At 42.4% G+C, this 25,576-nt stretch overlaps 1 protein-coding gene and 1 pseudogene across 3 annotated transcripts in view; both read left to right on the forward strand.

Annotated features, from left to right (window-relative positions):
- Positions 1-25,576, forward strand: part of LOC138007421 (scavenger receptor cysteine-rich domain superfamily protein-like) — a 127,721-nt gene that overhangs the window by 21,865 nt on the left and 80,280 nt on the right. For all 3 annotated transcript variants that reach the window (XM_068854319.1, XM_068854318.1, XM_068854317.1), the window contains one exon: positions 17,480-17,833. In XM_068854319.1, the coding sequence (XP_068710420.1) occupies positions 17,695-17,833 (139 nt within the window). In that variant the 5' untranslated portion in view covers positions 17,480-17,694. The remainder of the gene's footprint in view (positions 1-17,479; positions 17,834-25,576) is intronic.
- LOC138007424 (uncharacterized) lies at positions 22,603-24,154 on the forward strand (annotated as a pseudogene).

The following is a 25,576-nucleotide window of genomic DNA, read 5'->3' on the forward strand; positions in this document are numbered from 1 at the left end:
TTTTCTGTGCTTTGTCAAATTCTCTTGGATATCTTGGTAGAAGATTTCGATATCTTCATCACTGTAGTCTGAGGTAGGGGCGTACGCCTGAAAGAGAGTGATTTTGAAAGGAGATGCTTTGATGCGGATAAAAATTAATCTTTTTGAAATAAAATTGCAGCCTATGACAGACTTGGCAGTGTCTCTGTGGACTAAAAAGCCCACCCCGTGTTCATGTTTATCATCTCCACCACAGTAGAACAGCTTATGACCATCGTCGCTATTGATTTCACCAAGTGCCTTCCTTCGGACTTCACTGAGGCCGATGACTTGTAATTCTTTAATTCATGACACAGTTAATCAAGTCTTCCATCTCTCCATAGAGTTTCCACATTCCATGTTCCAAAAGTAATTTTGTCCTTTGAACGAAAACGGCCGGTAATCCTTTCACCGGTGTTCGACTTTTCGCCCGTGTTCCGGTGGATAACAGCGGTCGCGGAGCTTGTTTGACCGGGCGTCCTCCGAGCCGGTATGGGCTTTCTTGTTTGACGCTTCATCATTGGGTTTCTTGGAAAATAAGACTGGCGGCCTCCATACCTCTCCAGAATGTTATGCACAGCCGTACTTTGCAACAAACAAAGCGCCTCGCACCTGTGCATTTAGCCGTTGACTGTTTGACAGTTCATCCGCCCTGGCCGAAGACGACGACGCGTCGCGATGCTCTCCTCCGTCGATCGCCCAACAGTGCAATACAGACACTGCCCCCTCCCACTGCCTTAGCCCCCTTGGTGCAGGGGTTTCCAGGGTGCAGCGCGTGGAGCCGGCAGCGGAGAGAATTAGGCTCATCTGGTGGGGCGAGCCAGGCTACCTCATAGTACACTATAACCACTAAATTAACTGCATGGTTAGATCTACTTTACAAGTTACATCGAACTGTATGAGGTGCGCCACCCGCCAGTTCAGATGGAAATTATATTATACAGAACCAAAAGAAAGACAAAAACAGGGAATAAAATGGCTAGTTTGAGCTCCAAAAACAGAAAAACTAGTCACGTTTTCCTTACAACGCAAAAACGCCGTCTCACACAGATGAGGGCATGCGCAGTGACTCTTTAAGGAAAAACCAAACTTTCGGTGACGTTTTAAGAGCAAATGTTACCAAAAATCAAACATTTTCAAAATTTCGTGGCGACAGCTCAAAAATCAATTCGGCCCATAATCTCATTTTAGGTAGACCTTAATGTAAAACAAAACACTGCATAGTTCATTTTACTAAGTATCGATTAGTTTTCGAGAAAATCGATAATCACTGAATTTTGTGAAAACGCCGCCTTTTCAATGTGAAATTTAGGGGGATTAACGACGCCTCGCGTTACAAAGTAAAACACTCTAGAGCAATAAAATCTACCACATATTTTTGACCGATGTCAAAAAATACCGTTAAAGCAATATTTATCAATTCTCGGCTATTTCCTTTTAAAATCTAATTTAATTTGCCCGACCTATATTTATCGAGAAGAAAACTTATCTAAAATTAGCCTATTATTTAAGCTCGTGGCACTGCATATAATTCGTTGAAAACCTAGCGTTTAAAGCCAAAGAGTTGTTCTTTTAGAGTGCCAAAGGGTTTCTTGGGGAAATGATTCAGAGCGAAGAAATTGATTTTAAAGTTGGATAAATTTCGGTGTTTCAACTTGTCCCAAACGTGACACGACACTGCACGCACACTACACTTGACAGAAGCACCTAAAAAGTTAAGCAGAATACATTAAGTCGAGGTCTATTTTAACATACAGAATCTAACCTTTTTGTCTTCAAATCAGTGAGGAAGAAAACTGTATTTCTGCAGTTCTCGTTTGGTTCGTGAACCAATCTTTGAAAATAATTTCCCACGACATGATAGCGGCACGGTGGCATTGTTTGTTTTGCATGCTTTGGACGTTGGTTTTTGTTGCTCGTTTTCACTGCCTCCATTTTCCTCAAAAATGGTATCGGAGTGCCTTTCGTAAGTCTTCTTTGCCGAAACATTAGTTTTGAACTGAGCAGTAAACCAAAGCGGAACCAAGAGACCTCAAGTCAAAAACATATGTTATCAAGTGGGTGTTGTGAAATACCGCTTCACTCAAGTGAAATCTACAACTGCAGAAAGACAGGATTGGAACATGGAACAAGTGACTAGTGGATCTTAGCGATTTTTTTTTTTAATATCAGAGTAAAAAAAGAAGGAAAACAAATAGGATCGCTATAGAAAATATGATCGCTATAGAAAAATCATTACCTGAGGAAACAAAAAAAAAATTGCGGCGTTGCCCTCGGGAAAAACCTTGTGAAATGATAAAAACGTCGTCGCTATCACTTTTTTTCAAATAAATTTAATTAAGAATCTCAGTACTAATTTAAAAACGGGTGTCAGTTTTTGTTTGTTTTGAGCGAACGGAGAGAATTTGTTTGCAGTCCAAAAGTAGAAATCTTCATTTTGTAAAAGCTTTAGTGAAACGTTTGTAAACACAGTGAGTTGCGACGCGTGTTCATTGCGTGTATATGGAGGTGTGCTGTTCTTTTAAGTCTATCGTAGGAGGAATGTGTGGATTTGACACGAAAGACAGGAAAAAAGAAACAAATTATCCATTTACTGGCCTGTTCAAAAGCAATTTCGAACCACACAGCCAGCCTGGGGTTTTCCGGTCCAATGGAAGAAGTTGACCTTATCCTCAGCAGAGCAGCAGTATTTACTCAACCTGCAAACATAAATTCTATGACCATTTGTCCATTACATCGCGAAAAGCTTGGTTTGGGCTGGAGGTGAGGATCCACTGCGAGGTGTAGAGTTCCAGAGGCATTGTCCAATCATGACAGAAGAGGAAAAGAGTGGCCAAAATGTGACCGAGGAATCGGGAAAATTGATTCACAAATAATTTTAAAGAAAACTGGAGTATTTCTTCAAATAGGCTCGGGTAAGTTTGCATTTTGCAAACTTTGTTTCACTGTAGTGACCTCTCTTCGTTTCCTTAAAAATATTGACTTTAAGTTAAGCCTTTGACTTTAATTTTCTTAGGTATTTGCGCATCTTGTCGGAAAACCCTCAGGCTGCTTGTAGCAGAAGAAAAAGAGTCGTCAGCCATAGTAAGTTCGACTTCTCGTTCCACTGACGCCAGTGTGATAATGCAGATGGAAAACTTGAATCTGGTAAGCTTTGATCCACATCACGCTATTTATAGTCAGCTTGCCTTCGGTCATCCTGTTAAGTAACAGGCAAAACACACCATGCAAGTCCTCCCTATTCAATCTGTTTGTCTCCATAATGGACTAATCACATCAGAATTCTTTCCCTCAAAATGCGTAGAATAATGGGCTGGTTACCGCAGATTTTCGCTGAGGCTAGACACAAGAGAATTATACTACGAAAAAATCTCTGCTACCGGCTTTCGTAATACAAAAGTCAGTTTTATGTTCATATGGGATTTTGACATGTTTTAATCCGGATACTCTCTCTAAACTATAACTCAGAAAGAAAGATAACCGTGAGGAGACTGGAACGAATGATTGGTTTCTGTAGTTAACCACTCTTCGTTAAATTGTAATAGATGTTTAAATCTATTGTAATCTCTCCCCCCTTTTCCCTTGCTGTATTTTTACTCCTTCATTTAAATTTTCCTTCTTATTCTCTTCTTTTTCATTTGTTTTGTGGTTTAGAAAGAGAAGGATGAGGGGGAGGAGTTGGAAGAAGAAGAAGAGGAAAGTGAAATCTCTTTCACCGCAATAACAAGTCCTATACTAGAAAGTAGTCTCTATGAACCATCTTTTGCTGAAGAGATAACTGTAACGCCAAGGGAGAAGTCGAACAAATTCCTGATTTCAAGAGATATTAGTCCAATTCGCCATTCCCTGGAAACACCATGGGCAGAAGCTTCCGAGCGGACAAAAAGGCTTTATGCTAGAAAGGTACGACAAGTTGTTAATGCATGCTTGGATGAGATTGTTCCTGGGGAAACTGAGACTTTATTGTCTTCGCTGGTTAAATCAGAGCTTGACGAAAGTGCTATTGACTCCTCTCTGATGGAATGTTTGGCCGAATGTTATAACAACGCAGACCATTGGAGCTCTCGAAGCAGATTTTGTCCATCATGGCGGATAAGGTGAATTTCAAAGATTTGCAAAGATGGATACCAGGTATCGTTTTAACATAGATAGACATCATTTATTACTCCACGGTAGAGGTGCGAACGTACAATCTGTTAAAGGCACAAGAATTTACATTGCGCCAGAGAAACTCGATCATTTTTTGTCGTTCATCACCAGTACCCACATAATTCAAGACTTGCCTTTCGGCGAGAAAACTCTGAAACTGTTCACAAATACGGAAATAAAGGTTCCCAATGTTGTTCGAAGTTTGATCCCTGAGCACATTGTCCTTCGGTATCTAAGCTACTGTAGTGATGTGGGCTTCGTACAAATGAGTCGCAGCACGCTATTGAAAGTTCTCAGTGTATGTTCCGCATCTACGAGGAAATCTCTGTAAGATTTGGACTATGTTTCAGCTGCCGGCGCCAAAGCTTTTGACGAACTAGAAGAAGTGATAGGAAAGGTTACGTTTATACAAACGTTGGCCGTGTAGCACTTATGTTTTAAACAGAGTTAACTGAATAGAATGTAATGTGAAGTGCTAGATTTCAATCCCATATGAACCATGTGAGCGTTAGCCCTACTGATGGAAATGGGCCCACACAAGGACAGAGAAAAACTCTGACCAGGGTGGGAATTGAACCCACGACCTTCGGGTTAGATCTCCGCCGCTCTACCGGTCCCAAGGTCACCTACAAGGTCAGCTACAAGGTCAGCTACAAGGTCAGCCCATTTCCATCAGTAGGGCTAACGCTCACATGGTTCATATGGGATTGAAATCTAGCACTTCACATTACACTCTATTCAGTTAACTCTGTTTAAAACATAAGTGCTACACGGCCAACGTTTGTATAAACGTAACCTTTCCTTGTACTTGTACATGTTCATTGCCGTGACTTATACATCTTCAGTTCCCACGGCCTGCTCCCGTCTGACCTTGTAGCTCAGTCGGTAGAGCGGCGGAGATCTAACCCGAAGGTCGTGGGTTCAATTCCCACCCTGGTCAGAGTTTTTCTCTGTCCTTGTGTGGGCCCATTTCCATCAGTAGGGCTAACGCTCACATGGTTCATATGGGATTGAAATCTAGCACTTCACATTACACTCTATTCAGTTAACTCTAGAAGAAGTGATAGACAAGCTTGGAGATAATTATGGAAATGCTTTCACGTGGGCTAAGGTGCTGAAAGAGAAACTTCATCTAGCGAAACGCTACTTAAAAGGTGACTATAAGGTAAGATTGCTTCTGTCTAAGATATTTTAGTTTTCTTGTTTTTGCTTCTACGGTTAGTGCACATTAAAGGGATAATAAACCATAAAGGATTTAACAGACTAGTAAAATTGTGCAAAGATAGACATATTCGATATATTTGTGATGATGAAACACTGCGTTTCTTGGCACTATGGGTGCTTGAATTTGTGGCCGAAAAAACTGTGATAGATAATGCGTAGAATTACTTTTTATATTGTGTCGTGTCCCGGCAAAGCATGTTAGAAATGAAGCAGAAAAGGATATTGTAGAATCTATGAGCATTTGATGTAGAGCCAAAGTTACCTGTGTATACGTTTTTCTTAATGCCATATTGGTATATTGTGCTTTCATGTTCAGTTATTGATATATGCTAAATAGCTTTTTGTTTTTCTAAGGTTCACGTATCTAAAGAATCGATCGAAGGTCGCAGATCATTGTCGGACATATGCCCTCAGCTATCCTCAAGATAACGATTACATCACAGTCTGTATTCATGAACACGATTCAAAATGCGACAGATGCGAACTTCTCCCAACATTATTCCGTAAAATCAAGTCAGTTATTGACAGTGTTAACTGTAGCGCTGAAGAACGAGACGAGATGGAGTATGAAATCTTACAGTCAATCTTGGAAGGCCCATCTCCTTCGCGCTGTAAATCAGGATGCCGCAAGACATGAAATTCTGGAAAATCTTGATCCACAGGCAGTGTTAGTGGTGATGGCCTGGGCAATGAAGTTTCTGCCGAGAAAATTTCGAGAAAGTCAAAGCGACTGGTTCGGAAAGCGTGGCATACCCTGGCATATCAGTGTAGCATTGAGGAAGAATGCAAAGGATGAAACTGAATTGTTTACTTTCGTTCGTGCCTTCGAAAGCTGTAGCCAGGATAGCTCCACTGTACTCGCCATTATTGATGACGTCTTTCGTCAACTTCAGGAAATCATGCCAGAAGTCAACTCTGTTTATATGCGGAGCGATAACGCAGGATGCTATCATTGCGCGTTTACATTACTTTCAGTCTACCATGTTGCTAGCGAGCATGCAATTGAACTAAAGCGTTTTGACTTTTCCGATCCCCAAGGCGGAAAAGGATCTTGTGACCGTAAGGCCGCGACAATTAAAAGTCACATGCGCACCCATCTCAATTCTGGCCACGACATAGAGACAGCCTCTCAAATGATGACGGCCATTGAGTCATCTGGCGGAATTTCTGGTGTCCGGGTGACGGTGAGCGGGTCACAACCTGCTGCAAAGTCCATTCCAGTAAAATGGGAGGGCATTAGTTTCATTAAAACAACATTGCATACACCCAGGAAGGTTTGCATGTTTGGAGGGCTTATGGAATTGGCTCTGGCAAATTTGTACCCTGGAGCAACTTCCACCAACAAGTTGAGAGTCTTCCTCAGCTAAACAAACAGAAACAGAGTTCTAGTGCTGAAGTATCTTTCCAAACTGCCAAAGCCAGGAGTAAACCAAAGCAAACACCGGTTTTAGAAGAGGCCCCACAGAACAGAAATAACAGCGACGAGGATGAAAGCTGTAATGACGAAGGAAGCAATCTGTTTTTCTGTCCAGAAGAGGGATGTGTCAAATCCTTTCTACAATACTCATCGCTAGAAAAACATCTGGACTGTGGTAAACACAAGTATGCCCTGGAACAGGAAACACTGTACGACAAGGCAATGACCATGTACGCCACGAAACTGGAGCGTGGTGCTGGCGTCCTACCAGAAATAGTTGATGAAGGTGCATCTAAGTCAGTGGAGGATGACGGCTCCGTGCTACCGATGGGATGGGCTCTTAAGTCAGCAGGAGTACAAAGAAAGAATCTCACGGTGGCGCAGAAAAACTATCTGACTGAAGTCTTTCAAGTTGGAGAACGCACTGGGCAAAAAGCAGATCCAACGAGCGTCTCAAAGGCAATGCGAAGAGTAAAGCATAGTGATGGCTCTAATATCTTCGACAAGTGCGACTATCTCACACCACTACAAATAGCAGGATTTTTTTCTCGCTTGTCAGCAAAGAAAACTTATAGTGTGGAACAATCCAGTGAGGAGGAAGAACTAGAAAGGAATGAGCTGATAACAGAGAAGGCAATCGAAGAAATGTCCAACGAAGTAACCAAAGCATTAGCTCTTCAGCATCCCATCATGTACGAAACATACAACATCTGTGAGATCGTAGGTCAGTCTAGGCTGGCGAAGTTTTCGATACGAACACTGCAGAACATCTGTGCAGACTTAGAACTGGATGTAGCATCGATGACTGGCAAGCGCAAGCAGCCGTATACGAAAATTATTAAAGGCATTGTGGCCACGTGTGGCTGTAAAACTAGTTAAGGCTGACTAGAATATGTAGAGATTAACCTACGAAATAGTCAGTGATGTCGAGAATGTCTTACTTGAGGTAAACTGAAATTGACGGCTCTGTTTGACGCTATGTGTGTCGTCTGTAGAACATTTTAGAGATACTCTTTTACGAGTGACGACTGACGGGGGTTGTAAATTGTCTCGTCAAAATTATCCTGGTAGATTTTACGATGGAATCCAGGGAAAAGCCAACAAAAGGAAAAGTGTTATATGAAATGTAACAAGTTGTTATAAATTAGTTAAGTCTGTGGAGAGAAAAGGAATCACAGCCACGCCCACAAACGGAAAATCTTGTTCATATTCAAGTAAATTTAAAGATTACTCAGAATTTTAAAATGGGGATGGTGTAACGTAAAGTTTTTTCAAGCTATCCTATGACTAACAATTTTAAGGCCAATCATAAGGAATCTTCCAATTCCATTTTTAAAATCATTGTTAACTGCATCACGAGGTCAACCAAGCCCTATTTTATCGAGAAATCCTTCGAGTTGAACCGCCCACTGGACAGAGAGCAAACCGTTCTCCTTTTGTAGGTCTACAGTGGCAAATAATACTCTTCTTGTAAAAAGAGTTAGAGGAATGGTAAGAAGTCATGTGCGTCTCGTCCTGACGAAAACTTTAGTTAGAGCGGGACTGGCACTAGTCAATGAACACCAGTCTCACCTGCAAATTGTAATGATTCGGGAACCATTCCGAACTGATTTCGCATAGACTTTTTAGGGTCAATGCTTTGATACAGAAAAACTAGAGGTACACGTTTAGAAAGTGATGAGGATCGTTAGTTACAATTTTCGAACACTGGAGGCGGGAGGGCGTAGTCGATCACGTGGCCAAGTAATTTGCATTTCTTTTTTCAATTTTTTTAAAGTTTACTTTACTTTACTTTACCATCTATCATTCCTTGTGGATGTCTTTAACAATAGTTTTTGGAAAATGTGCGTAAAAACCACCTAGTCTTTGATAAATTAGTTTATCAAGGAATTCATTATCCGTGACCGGTCGTGTCCGGGTGATCCCGTTTAACCCACTTAGGCAATAATGTTCTTACCCTTTTCATAGTTGGAGACCATTACCGGGCTGAATTGTTAAAAAAAAAAAAAAAGAAAGAAAGAAACTAGGTGATGGTCAAAGCCAAGTGTTAAGTTTTTCCGAACTTGAGATGTGGCAACGTCTTTCTTGTACAAGGCAATGAATTCGTCATGGCACCCGCATTTAATCACGTATATTTTCTAGTTCGATTTGGGGTAAAGCTTTTAGTAGAAGTGCACAAACGCGTTGTGTTTCATCTTTGACAGTTTTGAAATTAATTCAGAGGCTAGAACTTCTTGAAGATGGTTTATGTGGTTTATCGCCGTAGAATATCGCTGAGGTTACAAAATGTAAAAATTGATATTGAAACTAAAAAGACTCGTAAGTTTGAAATGTTTAGCAGCATCATTATATAAAGGGTTCATGATTTTCCAGTCACAAAAAGTCGGTGCACATGAACGTCCGCTCTCACTTCCGGAAATAATAATTGGTCACGCAACCGTGGAGTTGCCATAAATACATGTTCTGCGAATCCCACTTGCTGAGAACGCCCAGCTCCGTTTTGGCTACGTTCGCAAGGAAATGTAAGTTGTTATTATACTATGAAAATGTGGAAGTCTTCATGTGCTGGTAAAGAAGGTTAAAAGACCCTTTAATTTTATGATCAAAATATTTGATTCTTGTGCGAAATTGTCACGGATTTAAGACATGTTTTGAGACAAACGGCTCGTTAAATTGTTTGCCTTTGGTTTTTTTATTAGTTCGAAACTGATTTTGGAGAAAAGGCAAACGAAAATAACTTTTTAAATCTGATCTCTGATCTTGAATTCAGAGATAATTGGTCGGGAAAACTTCCCAACAAAACATCTCAAGTCTGGTCTTCACGCTGGAGTGTAAACAAACATGACAGCTGCGTTATCTTGACAAATTATCTTGTAGTTTGATTAAAATTTGTATCAAACGAAGGTACAGCAGAAATACAATTTATGTCTTTGATTTTAAAACATGTTGGTTAAATTTTTACGTCAATCCCGCTTTTGATTGAATGCTATGTTTGGAAAACTTGTATTTCTGTGTGTTTACTACATAAATTGGAAGGTCGGTTAAAACAGGGCATTGTATCCAACTTTAAAATTGAATTTCTTCGCGCGAAATCATTTCCCCTAAAAATCCTTTGGATATGTAAAAGAACGATTATTCGGCTTTGAAAATCCAGATTTTTCGACGTATTTCATTTGGTACCACATACTTATATTAAAGGTTATTTTTTGGCATTTTTTCATCTTGATAAAAGAGTGTTCGCGAAATGTAATTATATTTTCAAAGTGAAAAGAAAAGAATTGCTCAATTTGCTTTTGACACATATTTTGGTATCATTCTACAAGATGTAGTAGATTTTATTTCTCTAGAGTCGGTTATTTCGTTACGCGAAGCATTCTTTTTCGACCTAAATTGTACGCTCAAAATGTGGCAAATTCTCAGGATTCGGTTATTATTGATTTTCTCGAAAACTAATCGATATTTAGCCAAATGAACTATGCAGTGATTTGTTTTACATTAAGGTCTACCTAACCTGAGAATATGGGCCAAATTGAATTTTGAGCTGTTGCCACGAAATGTTTGACCGATGGTAACATTTGCTCTTAAAATCTTGAGGTCCCTAACAGTAGCATGAGGAGGAACGTGACTGCACGAGCGATAAGAAAATAATCTTACCTTTTCAGCAATTTCAAGGCTTCAAATTCCATCCAGTGAACACAAATCCTTTTCCTTATCCTTTCCGATGTATTTAGTGTTAATTTTTGGTTGAAAACCTTAAAAAAAGCCGCTCCGCAACCGAAACAAAATTTCGCCTTCGAGGGGCTTCAAATGCCCCGAAGTGAAATGCCTTACAAGTAGGCGTACATAGAAGCTACAAAGACGAGATTTTCAGGAAAACTGGGTCCATATTTACGCAGGAAACACGCCAAATGTCACAACGATCTATGAAAATGGCGGCCTTGTACGAATCCTACAAGAATGGTACAAGAATGCATCAATTTGGGAGCTTGTGAAGAAAAAGAGTTTTAAAATGTGATCGTGAACCACTACGTCACTCAATTGTGCCTTGTATGCTATAATATGTCATTAATATTCAGTATTCAGTGTTTACATCGATTACGTGACCAAAATCTATCTTACACCACGTTTTCTAAGAAGCTTTATATCTCCAGGGCTTTATCTGCTTCAAGAAAAAAGTGTTTTTGTTACTTGCTTTAACCCCGGAGCTCAGGCGCACGAAGCGCGTCAGCGGAGGGTGGAAGATTATCACTCAAAGAAAACTGTTGTGAAAGAGATTGCTATGCGTCTAATTTCAGTTTTTGGTGTTGATTAAAATTGTTGGTTATCGTTTGCAAGGCTTATTTGTTTACTGCTGTCAGCTCAGAGCTGTTTGATAACTGTAAACTGCACAAGTATACTAATGACGATTAATTTTGTACAGAAGCATAATTATTTCCATATACGCTATATTTCTGGGGTTAGAAACGGGAGCTCCGCTTTTAGGCTTGGCTAAATCAATGTGTTATTATGAGGGTACTGGGAAGAAACTTCGTTTGAGTGATAGCCTTTAAAATTCTCGTCAGCAGTTCCTGCGGTTCTTCGAAACAAGTGCTCAAAAAGCTAGGACCAAATGGCCGACACCAAACCAAGACAACTAGAGCAAACCACCCAGGCAAGCCCCATACACTTACAGAGACCAAATCAAAACTGGTAAAGCATGAGGCGTCGAAATTGAACACACGAGTACATGTCAAAACCACTGTCATACCCAAGAATCCGCCTTGGTGTGTTAGAGCCGTAGTGTTAGGGATACCTGATTATGATGGCCATTACAACCAGCCTGGTAGCCATAAGTAAGAAGACCAGCTATCCTGAAGTTTCAAGGACGGAGCGGGAGTGAAATGCATTCCAACCGACAAGAGACAGAGACAAGCTGAAGACCATTTTTCGCCACGCGAGGTCATGAAAGCCGCTTAGATAATGTCGACAATATCTTTAAGTCTTTGCGAGTGCAGACGGACTCCAACACCACTGTTTCACATCAGAACATGCATCTGTTAACGGAAAAGCAAAACTATTATGAGACAGCTCAACAAGTCAGGGTATCTTTCCTTTTTACAGGGAGAAGAGAGCAAAACCTCCATTAAGGACTAACTGAAACACTACCTTTCAACACCACATCCTGACCCTGCCCGCAAGTTACCACTCTACGAAGTTCTAATGGAAAGACAAGTAAGGATCTTCCTTGCCTGTCAACTGAGATGGAACTATTGTTACGGTCATCAACAGAAGGGGTGAATCGTGATATAAGGAACTGTAGCGGGTTGCGCTACTGACCCCCTCCCCCCCACCCTCTAAGGTACAGAATAAAGACCTTTGAGCATTATGGGTAATAGAAGACCATGAGGCTGTTGTTTGCCAACTTTGTTTCCGTGTTGTGACTCGTTGTTTAACGGGAAACCCCGCTCATTTGCTCCACCTGTCCTAAAGCAATGAAACTCTTAAGTTTCATCGCTCTTTAAAAGTATTAGCAATGGATTTTCGTGGTGGTCGGAGAAATTGAGCTAGGGAAAGGCAGAAAACTACTCTTTGATTTGTGCGTAACTTTACGAAACACGCACGATGGAGACCGGGGCCTGGGATCTTCAGATGCAGATACAGAGCTATCTATGCCAGTTAGGAATTAACGATCTGGAGCAGATTGCTAAGGCTGTTGGATTCAGTGATGATGACATGAAGGAGAAGGCTTGTTTCACTAATCGAAGAAAAGTTAGAAGAGAAGTTGAAGGAAATGAAAGAGGAGGAGAGAGAATACTTGGAGGACTTTCCTTCACAAATTACGGAGCATGACCACATCTGCCCTAAGTTGGAATTAGTCGAAACCAAATTACAGGTCGGGAAGCCTGAGCTGCCATCGGAAAAGGGTAGCTGAGAGACAGGAAGTAGTCCCACCCAAAGATAGCTTCAGTATGTCCCACAAGTGTACTAGTTGTCAGAACACTGCAGTTGATGGCCAAGATTTTAAGCATTGTTCGCGGTTTAAGGTACCACTATATTGTGGACAAATTGTCAGAAACAGCACTGGACGGACCACAAGAATCTATGTCAGGCAATTCAACAGTTAGAAACAAAGGAAACCTCACGACTAGTACGTGGGGATTGTTATGTATTCACCAGTCATTTAACACCTAAGGAGCAATTAACAGTTACCAAGCTCGTTGGAAAAAAGTGCAAATTATTTTGTCTTGAGCGACATACTGGTCGAGGTCCTTTGGGATATGGGGGCGCAAGTGTTGATGGTGTCAAAGTCCTGGCTGAATGAAAATCTGCCATCATCAGCAGTAAGAAGCCGCCAATGGGGGAAGGATGCCATTCATAGATTGGCTAGAAGTACAATTCGAGCTTGCCTCTGATACTCAACTAACCACACCACTGACAGTACCACTTCTTGTTGCAAGAGATGTCTTAGAGTGCCCAATCATTGGTTATAACATCATAAAAGAAGTAGTCAGGAATAGACCACAGGGACTGGAAGACGGTTCAACTATGAACATTATGAGCTCAGCTTTCCAGGCTGTGTCAGGGGAGAGGTTAAGTGCATTGGTTGACTTTTCACAGAGCCCAGCAGAGGAAAATTGGTTTGCTTTGAAGAGTAGGTAGCGAAACCAAACATTACCGCCAGGACAGCCATTCATGGTGCTTTGTCTGGTTAAATGTGGCCCACTGGAAAACAGAACACCAGTGCTTTTCGAATCGACTTCTTGTCAGAAGGCCTGCTAGTATCTGAGCAACTGCATACTCTGTTACGAAGATGTCCCCGTCGGATAAAGATCGCCGTCAACAACATTGCCAAACATCAAGTAGTACTTGGGCGGCGAACTCCACTGGGGAGTCTGCATCTCGTGACATCAGTTAAACCAGTGGACGCGGTACGAACGATGACAGCTCTGGTGAGCCCAAGACCAGCACGAACGTTCCCCAGTATCCCCGTTACAAGACAGTGGTGCAGACGAACCGGACACAGAATTGAAGGAGGAAGGGATCTTCCTTAAGACACCAGCTGTAGTACTGGGTGACTTGACTGACAGTCAGTGGCAGTTAGCAGTTAAGATGTTGACAGAAGAGGCAGAATCCTGCCCCAAGAATGAGGATGATGTGGGTTGTATGGAAGAGCTCCAGATGAATTTGGAATTGTCAGACACAACACCGGTCCAGAAAACATAAATTGCTATACCTCGTCCATTGTACACCGAAGTCAAAGCGCTATAACGAAGACCTCCTGAACAGGGGATGAGTATCTAAATCTCGATCGTTCTATGCCTCCCATGTCGTGTGTGTGAGAAAGATGAATGGGGAACTGCGCATATGAGTCGATTATGGAGAATTGAATCGGAAAACCGTGCCTGACCGACATCCGATTCCAAAGTTTCAAGAGACCTTGGACAACCTTGGACGGAATTTGTGGTTCTTTGTTTTAGATCAAGACAAAGGCATACCATCAAGGTTTTTTGGGCGAAAAGAGTCGACATTTAACAACATTTATCACGCCCTGGGGACTATGTGATTAAGTAACGCACCAGCCAGTTTTCAACGTAAAATCTACATACCATACTTAGACGGCGTGATTGTTTGCAGTAAAACATTTCAGGAGCATGGCGTCTGCGGAAACACGTGGTGAAACTTGTACATCTCGTGAGCCAGTTAATTGGACGGGTGAAAATGAGGCGGTCCTACGAGAATGGAAGAGACTGGTTGTTGGGGATGAGGTATTCTTAGACGAAGAAGTGGTCAAACTCTACAACTCGTCCTTCCAGAGAAAATTCCACAGAACGGTATATCAATAAATACATGAAGAAATAGGACATCTGGGGGTGGAGCGAGTCGTCCACATTGCGAGAGGTCGCATATGCAAAGAGATATCGAACATGTCATATGTGTCTGCACTTGACTGAAACAGAGGAGAGCAAGCGTCATACCGACGGCACCTATGGAAAACTCTCATTCGAGTGCACCTTTTAAGCTGGTATCGCTAGATTTTGTCCATTTGGAAAAGAGTACTGGGGGATGCGAGTATATTTTGCCAACAGTAGATCATTTTACACGGTTCATTCAAGCTTACGCCACGACCAATACTTCAGCACGAACAGCAGCCGACAAACTGTACAAGGATGTTTAACTGCGATTTGGTTTTCCTGCCCGAATCTTGCACGATCAGGGGGAAAACTCGAAAATCAGCTCTTCCATCGACTCAAGGAATGCTGTGGAATAGTTCGATCCAGGACTAACCTTTACCATCCCCAGGCAAACGGGAAAACTGATAGGCGCAACCATGTTGCGAACTTTGCCGGAACATAAGAAAGCTAATTGGAAGGACAGTCTTAATGAAGTCGTTCACGTGTACAATTGCACTCGCCATGAGGCAAGGGGATTTTCTCCATATTTCCTATTGTTCGATCGGTCGCCAAGACTCTCAGTTGATCTGATCTTTGGTATTAAGGATGCGGTTTCTTGAAACTACCAAGCATAGTTATGTCAAGGAGTGGCAAACCGCAATGACGGAAGCCTACAAGCTGGCTGCAAGTAGATCTCTGTCTTCTGGTGTCAAGGGAAAGAAGCAATATGACCGCAAGGGTAACAGTCCAGTTCTTCAGCAGGGCGATAGGGTCCTAGTACGACATTTACGAGAGGGAGGGGGTCCTGGTAGGCTACGGTCTCATTGGGAGAGTACAATCTATCGATGCGTTAAGCGTAAAGGAGAAAGAAGCCCATTCTACAAAGTAGAGCCGGAATCGGGAGAGGGATCGCCCTGTGTGGTTCATCGAATACTTCCTCTGGATTGCAATTACCTTCCTTTTGAGGGGAACAACACGACAACCAAGAAACCACGATCATCGACTTTGGAGTCCATTCCAGAAAACAATTCTGATGGGGAGTCGGAAGGGATGCTGGCCTTTATCCGAGTAGTACCTGACACTAACTCAAACGACACGGCTGCAGGGCCTGCACCAGATCCTGAATGCACCCTAACATCAAATAGTCCGAGTAAACCACAGCAATGTCAGGAACTAACAGAACTAGAGAATGAGCCACCCTCTTAAGAGGAATACTCTGGGGATGGAAGACCAACAATGCAGCGCAGAGCTCCAGTGCTATTTACGTATGACACGTTAGGACCTCCAAGTGTGTACTACCCAGCACCGTCAAGCTCAGCAAACTACCCTGCCGGAGTGGCGCTGGTCACAGTCCCAATAATATCTGGACAGTAGAAGGAATATACAATGCGTGGGTCAACGGCATGGGACCAGTCGTCAGGTGGAATGTATCCATGTGGTATTAATTAAAGGATCTTTTAGACAACTCGTTTCCGTTGTATTATCTCATGTGGAGTTAAATTGTTATTGTGCGGACAGAGTAGTAATTGTTACTTATCATCAAAGCAAACTGAAACGTTTGACAGTGGAAAGTTTCGCTCACCTGTTTTGGCACCGGGTAACAGTACACGACATGTAAAGGAAACGATTTAACTGTCGTGGACAATGTCGTACTGAAACAAGACTAACTAGCATTTTACATCATAAGTCAGGGTATTGATGTGATGTTTCAGGCGTAGTAGCCTGCGTGTCAAGCAGTGGAACTACACCTGCAACACTCCACACAAATGGAAGCAGCCGAGAAGCAAGTAGACTGGGCGAGAAAGCCACTGCTTACGAGGAATAGGCACCACTCCTTGTATCCAGACCACAGAGCATCAGACAGGGGCCGCTCTATTTGTAAGACTAGCTTTTGACTCTGTGGCTGCGTGATGCACCTCGAGTCAAACACCTACATTTCACCCTTGCTCACCATAGAGTCTCCAGTAGCTCAGTGGTTAGAGCATCCGTACTAGATCACTTAGGGTCGTGGATTCCAATCCCATCTGGGGCTCGGATTTTTCCGAGTTCCCAGTGGGTTCATTTGTAACACCTTGTATTTGATATATGTTTATCATTCTTAAGCTAAGAAAATAAGCTTTCCAAAAACATGTAACTTGATCACCCCTTCCATTAGTATTTAAGTATCAATAGTTGTTTAACTGGTAACCTCGCTCACCTGTTTCGGCATCGGGTAACAGTACACGACATGTAAAGGAAACGATTTAACTGTCGTGGACAATGTCGTACTGAAACAAGACCAACTAGCATTTTACATCATAAGTCAGGGTATTGATGTTTCAGGCGTAGTAGCCTGCGTGTCAAGCAGTGGGACTACACCTGCAACGCTCCACACAAATGGAAGCAACCGAGAAGCAAATAGACTGGGCGAGAAAGCCACTGCTAACGAGGAATAGGCACCACTCCTTGCATCCAGACCACAGAACATCAGACTGCAGCCGCTCTATTTGTAAGACTAGGTTGAAAAAATTGCGTTCCATAATATTTATGTCTATTGGGTTCACGTTGAAAAAAGGATATTTGCATGCCTGAGTATTAAGCAGTAGATTTATTAAAAAGAGACGCTCTCTTTTGAAACGTTAAGTGAGGTAACATCCAGTCCATACTAGGGTTAGGTCTCATGGCTTGCGAGAATGTGTTATGTAAGTTTTAAAGATGAGATTTGTGCTGTTATTTTACAGGTTTCCCTCTTCGAGGAGGAAGCGTCGTTTCAGGTGTAACTGCCTACACGATGAGAGTTCACTGTGTCTCTATTTTTCAGATACGCATGTCCGTCTAACTGGTCATACCTCGTCTCACGCTGGTCGGGTTGAAGTGTTCTCCAATGGAATCTGGGGAAGGGTATCCAGTCGCAGCTATGGGTTGTCTCGGTGGCGAAAAAAGGAAGCTACAGTTGTTTGCCGACAGTTAGGTTTCCCAGGAGTCATTACTGCTTTGAGCCATTCAGCTTTTGGAGAAGGTTCAGGACCGGTTGTGATGTCTGAGGTACAATGTGTTGGTACAGAAAAGACCTTACAGCAATGTCAGTATCATGACATGGTTAACAGCTACCTCCGAGGCCGTTATGGAGTGGGAGTAGTTTGCAAGACCCCTTATTCTTATTCTGGTGATATTGGTGAGTGGTTTATGATCATAAAGGTTCACTTCCTTGTTGCTTGATCTGATTGAATTTTCAAACAGGATGCGGTGGTCCACTTACGTGCCATATTACCCACCCTTTAATCTTCACCCGAATTTATTTGCTACTTTACGTTACGTGGTCTAAAATCACAAGATAGTTATCACGCAATTACCCCCGTCCGCGTCGATATTTGTCCGGCGATCATTTCCGTCAACAAGAAACTAAAGTGAGCAGAACGAGAATTTCAACTTTTATCTTTATTATTATGGGAGAAAAGCAAACTCGTTTTGAAGAGTCAAGTGATTCTGTTTTATAAAGATGGTCACAAATCCTGTTCTGGAGAGTACAAAATATTTAGCTGTTCCTATGCGTACGATACACGGAACGCCAATAACTATCGTCCTCATTACTGCAGATATATATAGACAAGGTTAATTTGGGAACAGAATCAACACAACTAAGTTGTTAAGTAAAAATGTGGCTTAGCCAGGAATCAAACCTGGGTCTCCACATTACTGGTCGGATGCCCTAACACATACACTAATGTGGCCTTCAGACGGTCGGGTCCGAAGAGACAACTCACTACTCCCTGATGGATCGGTGATCGAACCTGGGTCTCCGGATTACCGGTCGGATGCCTTAACCACTTGGCCACTGAACCAACCACACTGGGAACTCATATTTTTACTGTACAATACATACACAATATGTTCTTCTGACCGTCAGGTCCGAGGAGACAATTTCACACATTTCCTGCAATCAGGATCACGTCACTACTCCCCGATCGATCGGTGATCGATGTGTTCCCAGTGTGGTTGGTCCAGTGGCCTAGTGGTTAAGGCATCCGACCGGTAATCCGGAGACCCAGGTTCGATCACCGATCCATCAGGGAGTAGTGAGTTGTCTCTTCGGACCCGACCGTCTGAAGGCCACATTGTGTATGTGTTCTACAGTAAAAATATGTATATCCAGTGTGGTTGGTTTAGTGGCCTAGTGGTTTATCCCTCCGATGCTTCACTTGATTAACTGCAGAGCCGACAGTGTGGACCACAGCTATCATGATATGTCAAACTGGATTGAAACCAGCAAAAAAATGCAGAAAGAAACATTTTTCAAACCGTTTTCTACCTGAACACGAAAAGCGTTGACTGTGTAAGAACTATGGTTGATGTAGTATGGCCGTGTATCCGCGTCGAGCCACAGAAAGCGCGCGAAAAATGAAGCCTCGTTTATGTTTAGGTGAGTTAACCTGAGCTGAGTCTGCAACCCAATCGAAAACCATTACCGGGTCAGCGGTCAACTTCCAGAAAAACAGCTGACCTCGGTGAGCTCTAAGCTTGAGCCCGCAATATGGTCACGTGGTACTCGTCAGCGGATACTTTGTTTTGACGGGTGTCAATTGATCCAAACATGGATGTCCAATATCAAAGGTGTATGCTGTAAACTAGTATGATACTGGTCACATTGGCATACATGGAAGGGTGGACGTACGTACGTACGAACGGACGATCGATGACGTCATGGCTAAAAAACCAAAATTTCTCGCATCGATGGGTTACCACATTTTCTTAATTATGGTGCTCCGCGCGCGCGCTAAAAAGGCTGACTAAAGTGCGCAAGTATAGTTTATTTCAACAAGTTTAATTTCCGGTGAAAAAAATAGATAATTTGGGGTAGATGTTTTCTGGAAAATATATATGATGACATAATCGAGCGAGGTGTAATTTAATATAAGCTCAACATAGCAAAGTTCAGGCTGAGCACCCAATGTTTTATCAGTGGTGTAGTGAAATAGGGCAACTACTTACACCACACTATGTTTGCTTCACGCAAGGTTCATGTTGTCATATATTGTATAAATTTATTGCATAAATATATATTAAGAGCTGACGCATTCTGCGGGGAATTTTCTAGTCGATCGCTCCAGACTTCATAAGGGCCAGCAAGTTAAACCCTTCCACGGTAAAAACGCGCGAAATTGAAAAACTTTCTCAACAAATATTTAAAAAGCAATACATCATGGTGGTTGGTTGGCCGCATCGTTCTCAGAAATACAGGCAACTGTATTTCAATGATGCTCGCAATGTGACTTCGCGATGCAGTTATGAGCTATGCTGTCAGTCGTTATTTGACTCTGTGGCTGCGTGATGCACCTCGAGTCAAATACCCACATTTCACCCTTGCTCACCATAGAGTCTCCAGGAGCTCAGTGGTTAGAGCATCCGTACTAGATCACTTAGGGTCGTGGATTCGAATCCCATCTGGGGCTCGGATTTTTCCGAGTTCCCAGTGGGTTCATTTGTAACACCTTGTATTTGATATATGTTTATCATTTTTAAGCTAAGAAAATAAGCTTTCCAAAAACATGTAACTTATTTTACAGAAAGCTAAAATATTTACAAAAAAGAAAGTCGAAAGACAAAAAATTAAAAAAAAAAATCACTAAAATCAGTTTCCCACTCAAATTTTCCCATTTTAACGTTAATTACGAATTTTTGAGTAGATAAGAAAAATCTTCCTCGTTTTATTAGCTTTCTTGGACAAAAACGTGACCGAAAACTGACCAGGCACTAATATTTTCTGATTTCTTTACGTAATTAGATTAGCGATCAATGTGTAATATAATATCTCGACATAAGTGTCAAATCTGCGACCCGTTGCTACGGCAACGAGACAGATCGCATTACGAGTAATTAACCTCTTTTTGCCAAAAAGCACCCAAATAACCGATTTTTCGACGGAAGATTTATCGCAGAGGATAAAACAATTCGCTGCACATGTAATCAAGGTAAAGATGTTCGAGCAAACATGAGGTGATGTTATGCACATTTATCACTTCGAAAATAATCTTACCTTTTCAGCGATTTTAAGGTTTTAAATTCCATCTAATGAACCAAAATCATTTTCCTTTATCCTTTGCGAAGCCTGCAGTGTAATGTTTTGGCTGAAAAACGTTAGTAAAACCGCTTCTCGATGACAGTGCTGCAAAACGACTGCGCATGTGCAAGATGGCATGACAAAAAGAGCAAATTTCAGCTCCAACGTGATGATGTAAGGTTCTACTGTCGTTTTATTTTCTTTTGGCACCAAACCGTGAATATTTCCTTCTTCTGCTCTCGCAAATTATAATTTGACCTCTGCAAATTTATATATATCGACGAATAAGTTAAAACTTGTGTATATCCTGCGTGGGCGGCGCAAAAATATCGAATCTAAGCGTTCTTCCCGAATCAAAGATCTTTCACGAAGGGTATTGTTTTGCGGTCTATTTTACATCGTTTTATGTGCTTTCCCTTTCCAAGAAGCTTCGCGTATCTTCGTTCAGTTATGTTTTAGACTGTGGCACTCGCCTTCCTCTAATGTTTCCCGAGACCGATTCCCGGATTCTGCGCCATATGTGGGCTGAGTTTGTTGGTACTCTGCGCTGATCCGAGAGGTTTTTACCCGCATATCCCGGTTTTCCCTTCTCCTCAAAAACCAACATTTGATTTGATTTGTTGTGATTTCAGTGAATTTGTAGTCTCCCCAATTTGTAGAGTAGTCGTGCACAGTTAAACAACTTTGAGACTACTTTTAAGAAACCTTCTAGATCTTATCACAAGGGTTGTCCCTACAACTCTGTATCACGTAACAGCAATGTTATGGTACCACACGAAACACCAATTATTGCTTAACAAAATGCGCCCACTGTTGTGACGTCATAGATTAACATGTCAATATGAAAGCTCTCCAAACATACCCTATATTTCGTCTTTACTTGCTTATATCTCAAAAATAAACTCGGTGACACCCATTTTTAAATTTGCAAAAAAATTAAGGTAGCTCTGAATTGACTCCCTTATTTTTTAAAACTTTTCTGATACTTCAATCTCAGATTGCTAATTACTATCCTACAATAAAGAGTAGGAGTCGCCAAATTCATTTTTGAGATATAAGCAAGTGAAGAGGAAATATCGAAATTTTTGGAGTCCTTTCACGTTGCTATGATAACATATTGCGAAACAATAGTGGGCGCATTTTTAATCAATAATTGGTGTTTCACGTGGTACCATAACATTGCTGTTACGTGATACAGTATAGAAGTTATAACCCTTGGAATAAGAAGGTCTGTTAATAGTGGTGAAACTGCTTCCAGCCACCTTAAATAAAGTGATTATTATTACTATCGGACCCGCCGCTGTCTATTCCGTTTTGTAGATATGTAAGTTCCCATGATCACGCACGAGGGTATGTGGACCATGCGGTCGAAAAATGGACTACTATTCGAGCCGGAAGCTAACTGCGGGCAGCTTAATGATGGATAAGCCCTGGGAAGGGCTACAAGTATCCCTTTGACATCAACTTACAGTACTTTTTGTAGTGGCGACTTAGCTTGGGCCTCTTGTGAATCAAAGTGCGCGTTTTCCATTTATTGCTCTCAACCATCTTTCATGGCACGATGGGCTCCCGTTACTTGAGAGGCGTCAACTCCCTACCCAAGTGGTAGTACCCAAGTAACAACTAAGTATCATTCATCCCAAGCTGAAGAAATAGTAGATTCATTTATTGACGATCTCATAGAGGATCAAGAAACTGTCTTCCGCTTGACCTCTGATAGCTTGCAAACAGACTCAAGCGTAGCTCTCTTGTGAGCACAAGAACAGCAGCGATTACCAACGCTTGAACTCTTCAAGTTCACAGGCTAACCAATCGATTGGCCAAAGTTTATTGAGAGATTTCGTGACCAAATACACAACAAGACGACACTCGCTGATTTAGATAGGATGGCTTACCTATTTCAAAACCTCGATGGTGAGGCTAAGTGATAGAAAGTCTAGGTGTGACAAGTCATAGCCATGCAGCCGTCCTAAAGGCATTGAAACACCAGTTTGGAAACCCTAACAGTGTTGCAACAGCGCTTACCTAAGCAACAAGCTGGACGGTATCCTTGAGCCTTCGAATGACAGACAAGCCTTGTGTGACTACTTTTACCAAGGGAAAACAGGTACGACGTGTTGTGTGCAGATGGGTCAGTCGACTATACTCCGAACTCCGGAGTATCTCAGCAGAGCAAGTATACTACTACCGCTCCACCTAAGAGTAAGATGGTATGAGCACATAGATGGTCGTGTAAGTCCAACCTGGTCGAATTTGAAAGATGGTTGCATAAACGAGTTGACACCTTGTTTAACCCCCTGGAGGATTCTATATGCGAGGAATGGAGCAAGAAGCAGAGGTCTGTCAAACCAAAATCAAGCATCAAATTACATCCCCTTACCAGTGGCGCAGAGCTCCACTACGAAGTGCCAGGGGAAAGCAATGTCATCACTTATCTGAAGCAAAATCCTTAGTTGCATCCCCTGGCCATGGCGACAGTGCTTCTCACGGAAGTTCGGAGAGAAAGCAATGGTTCGTACAACTCAAGGTAAGGTCAGGCCAACTTTCAAAAAAAGAGGCAGAAAGGAACGCTCAGTAGAATAGGAAAAAGTGTGTTGTTTGCCGAGAAAGGCATCCTGTTGCGTATTGTCCTGTGTTTAAGTCCAAGCAACTCCAAGAAAGACGAAAAATTGCTTGGGAACAAAATCTGTTTCAATTGCTTAAAGAGAAACCATCAGGCGAAATTCTGTCGCAGTAAAAAAAACGCTCTTTGAAGGAACATTGTGGTCTACCCCATGACACACTGTTACACGAAGGTCACCAAGCACATTCAAATACTGATTATCCAATGGACACCCACAGTAGCAGACCCAAGACATCAGTTCCTCCGAAAGAAGTTGCTCGACATTCCGGGCCTTCCCCAAGTCCACCAGGTTTGTGTTAAGCCCCGATGAAAAGTCCTCCTTCAAGTCTTACCAGTTCAGATCCATAGCTAAGGAAAACTAGTCAACATGTACGCGGTTTCAATCCTGGAAGTGACTCAACCCTTGTCAAAAGGCACTTAGCAGACCACCGACAACTCGTTGGTGAAGCCTACCAACTTAACCTGAGCACGGTTGACAATGATGTGAAGACTCAGTGTCTGAATAAAGTGAGTTTTGGTCTCTCGTCTAAAGATCATTCAATACCAGTAATGGTGAACGCAGGGTGGGGTATTGACAAGCTTAACATCCCGTCCGTCAAACTGCCGAAAAGGGCAGCCATCGAACAGTGGAGTTATTTAATCGGGTATCGACTTACTTGATCTTGACCGTTCCGAAGTAATGCTTCTAGTTGGATCTGATATGGCCTACCTGCTGATTCACCTCGAAGTCCGCCAGGGACGAGTGGACGAGCCCATCGCCATTAAGAACCCCTTGGGTGGACCCTCTTTGGAAACACACCCAAAGGACTGTGTGAAACAATCAATGCAAACCTTCTTACAACAATCGAAGGGCTCCCTCTGCAATAATAAGTTCAGTGAACGATTTTGGGAGGTTGGCTCTTCTGCGACGAAGCAAGATCCCTCAGAAGCCACCCTGTCCGTTGAAGACGAAAGGGCCCTGGCTGTCTTGCAGATTAGTACAGAGACAGAGCGGGGTCACTATAAAACACCGTTGCTATGGAAAGGTCAGCCAATCATACCAAAAAACCGTGCTGTGGACGTTTCAAGACTCCACTCGATCGAAAGTAAGCTCAAGAAGGATCCAGAACTGGCGGAAAAATACGACAAAGTCATAAATGATTACGTCAATAGAGGACACGCAAAAAAGATGACATACGAAGAGGCCAAATTAACATCTTTAAGAACGTAGTACTTACCACACCATGCAGAGCTGAACTCCAACAAGCCTGACAAAGTCCGCGTGGTTTTTGACGCCCCAGCAAAGTTTCATGGCATTTCGTTGAATGGTCAGCTTTTGACCGGTCCTGATTTATTAAACAATTTTTGGTTGGAATCCTCTTGACGATTTCGTATTGAACAATGTTCCATCAAGTTAACGTTTCTGAAGCAGACAGAGATTCACTGCACTTCTTGTGGAGAGATTTAGATGAAACAAAGAATTCGGACGAATATCATATGACGGTTCACGTCTTTGGCTCGGTCGACTTGTCATGTTGTGCAATCTATGTGTTACGGAGAAATGCTCTTGACCAGCGAGAAAAATTCAGTGAAGATGCGATTTATGCCATAAAGAAAATTTCTACATGGCATTGATGACCTATTGGCCTCAAAGCCGAACTCGGATGAAGCCACAGTGCTAGCCAGGCAGCTGATAGAAATCTTGGTAACCGGAGGATTTCGAGTCACAAAGTGGATGTCAGACAGTCGAGAAGTTTTATCAGCAATCCTTATTTCTGAAATAGCTTGTGACACCATCAATCTTGATCGTAATGAGTTACCCCAGGGAAGAGCCCCTGGCATCAAATGGCATGCAGAACAGGGCTTTTTGAGTCTGAATCCAGTGAAAAGTGAATTTTCCAGTACTAAGCGAGGTGTTTTGAGTGCCACAAGCAGTGTGTTCGATCCTCTTAGCCTCGCCTCTTGGCCTCGCCCGATCCCTTGCCCTGATCGTTCAAGAACTTTGGGGGCGTCAGATCGAGTGGGATGAAGTGCTGCCCGACGACATGCTCCGACAGTGGCAAGTTTGGAAGGGCGGTTTGATAACTTCGCAGCTCATCCATTCTCTCGATGGTACGGCTTTCATCATGACGAGTGCCAAAGTGATTCATCTGAAGTCGCTTACAGAGCGGTTGCCTACTTCCGCACGGTTATTCGTGGACACGTCAACGTGAGCTTTGTTATAAGCAAGACCAGACTAACACCGATCAAGACATTTA

The sequence above is a fragment of the Montipora foliosa genome, chromosome 6, assembly GCF_036669935.1.
Source record: "Montipora foliosa isolate CH-2021 chromosome 6, ASM3666993v2, whole genome shotgun sequence".
Taxonomy (NCBI): Eukaryota; Metazoa; Cnidaria; class Anthozoa; order Scleractinia; family Acroporidae; genus Montipora; species Montipora foliosa.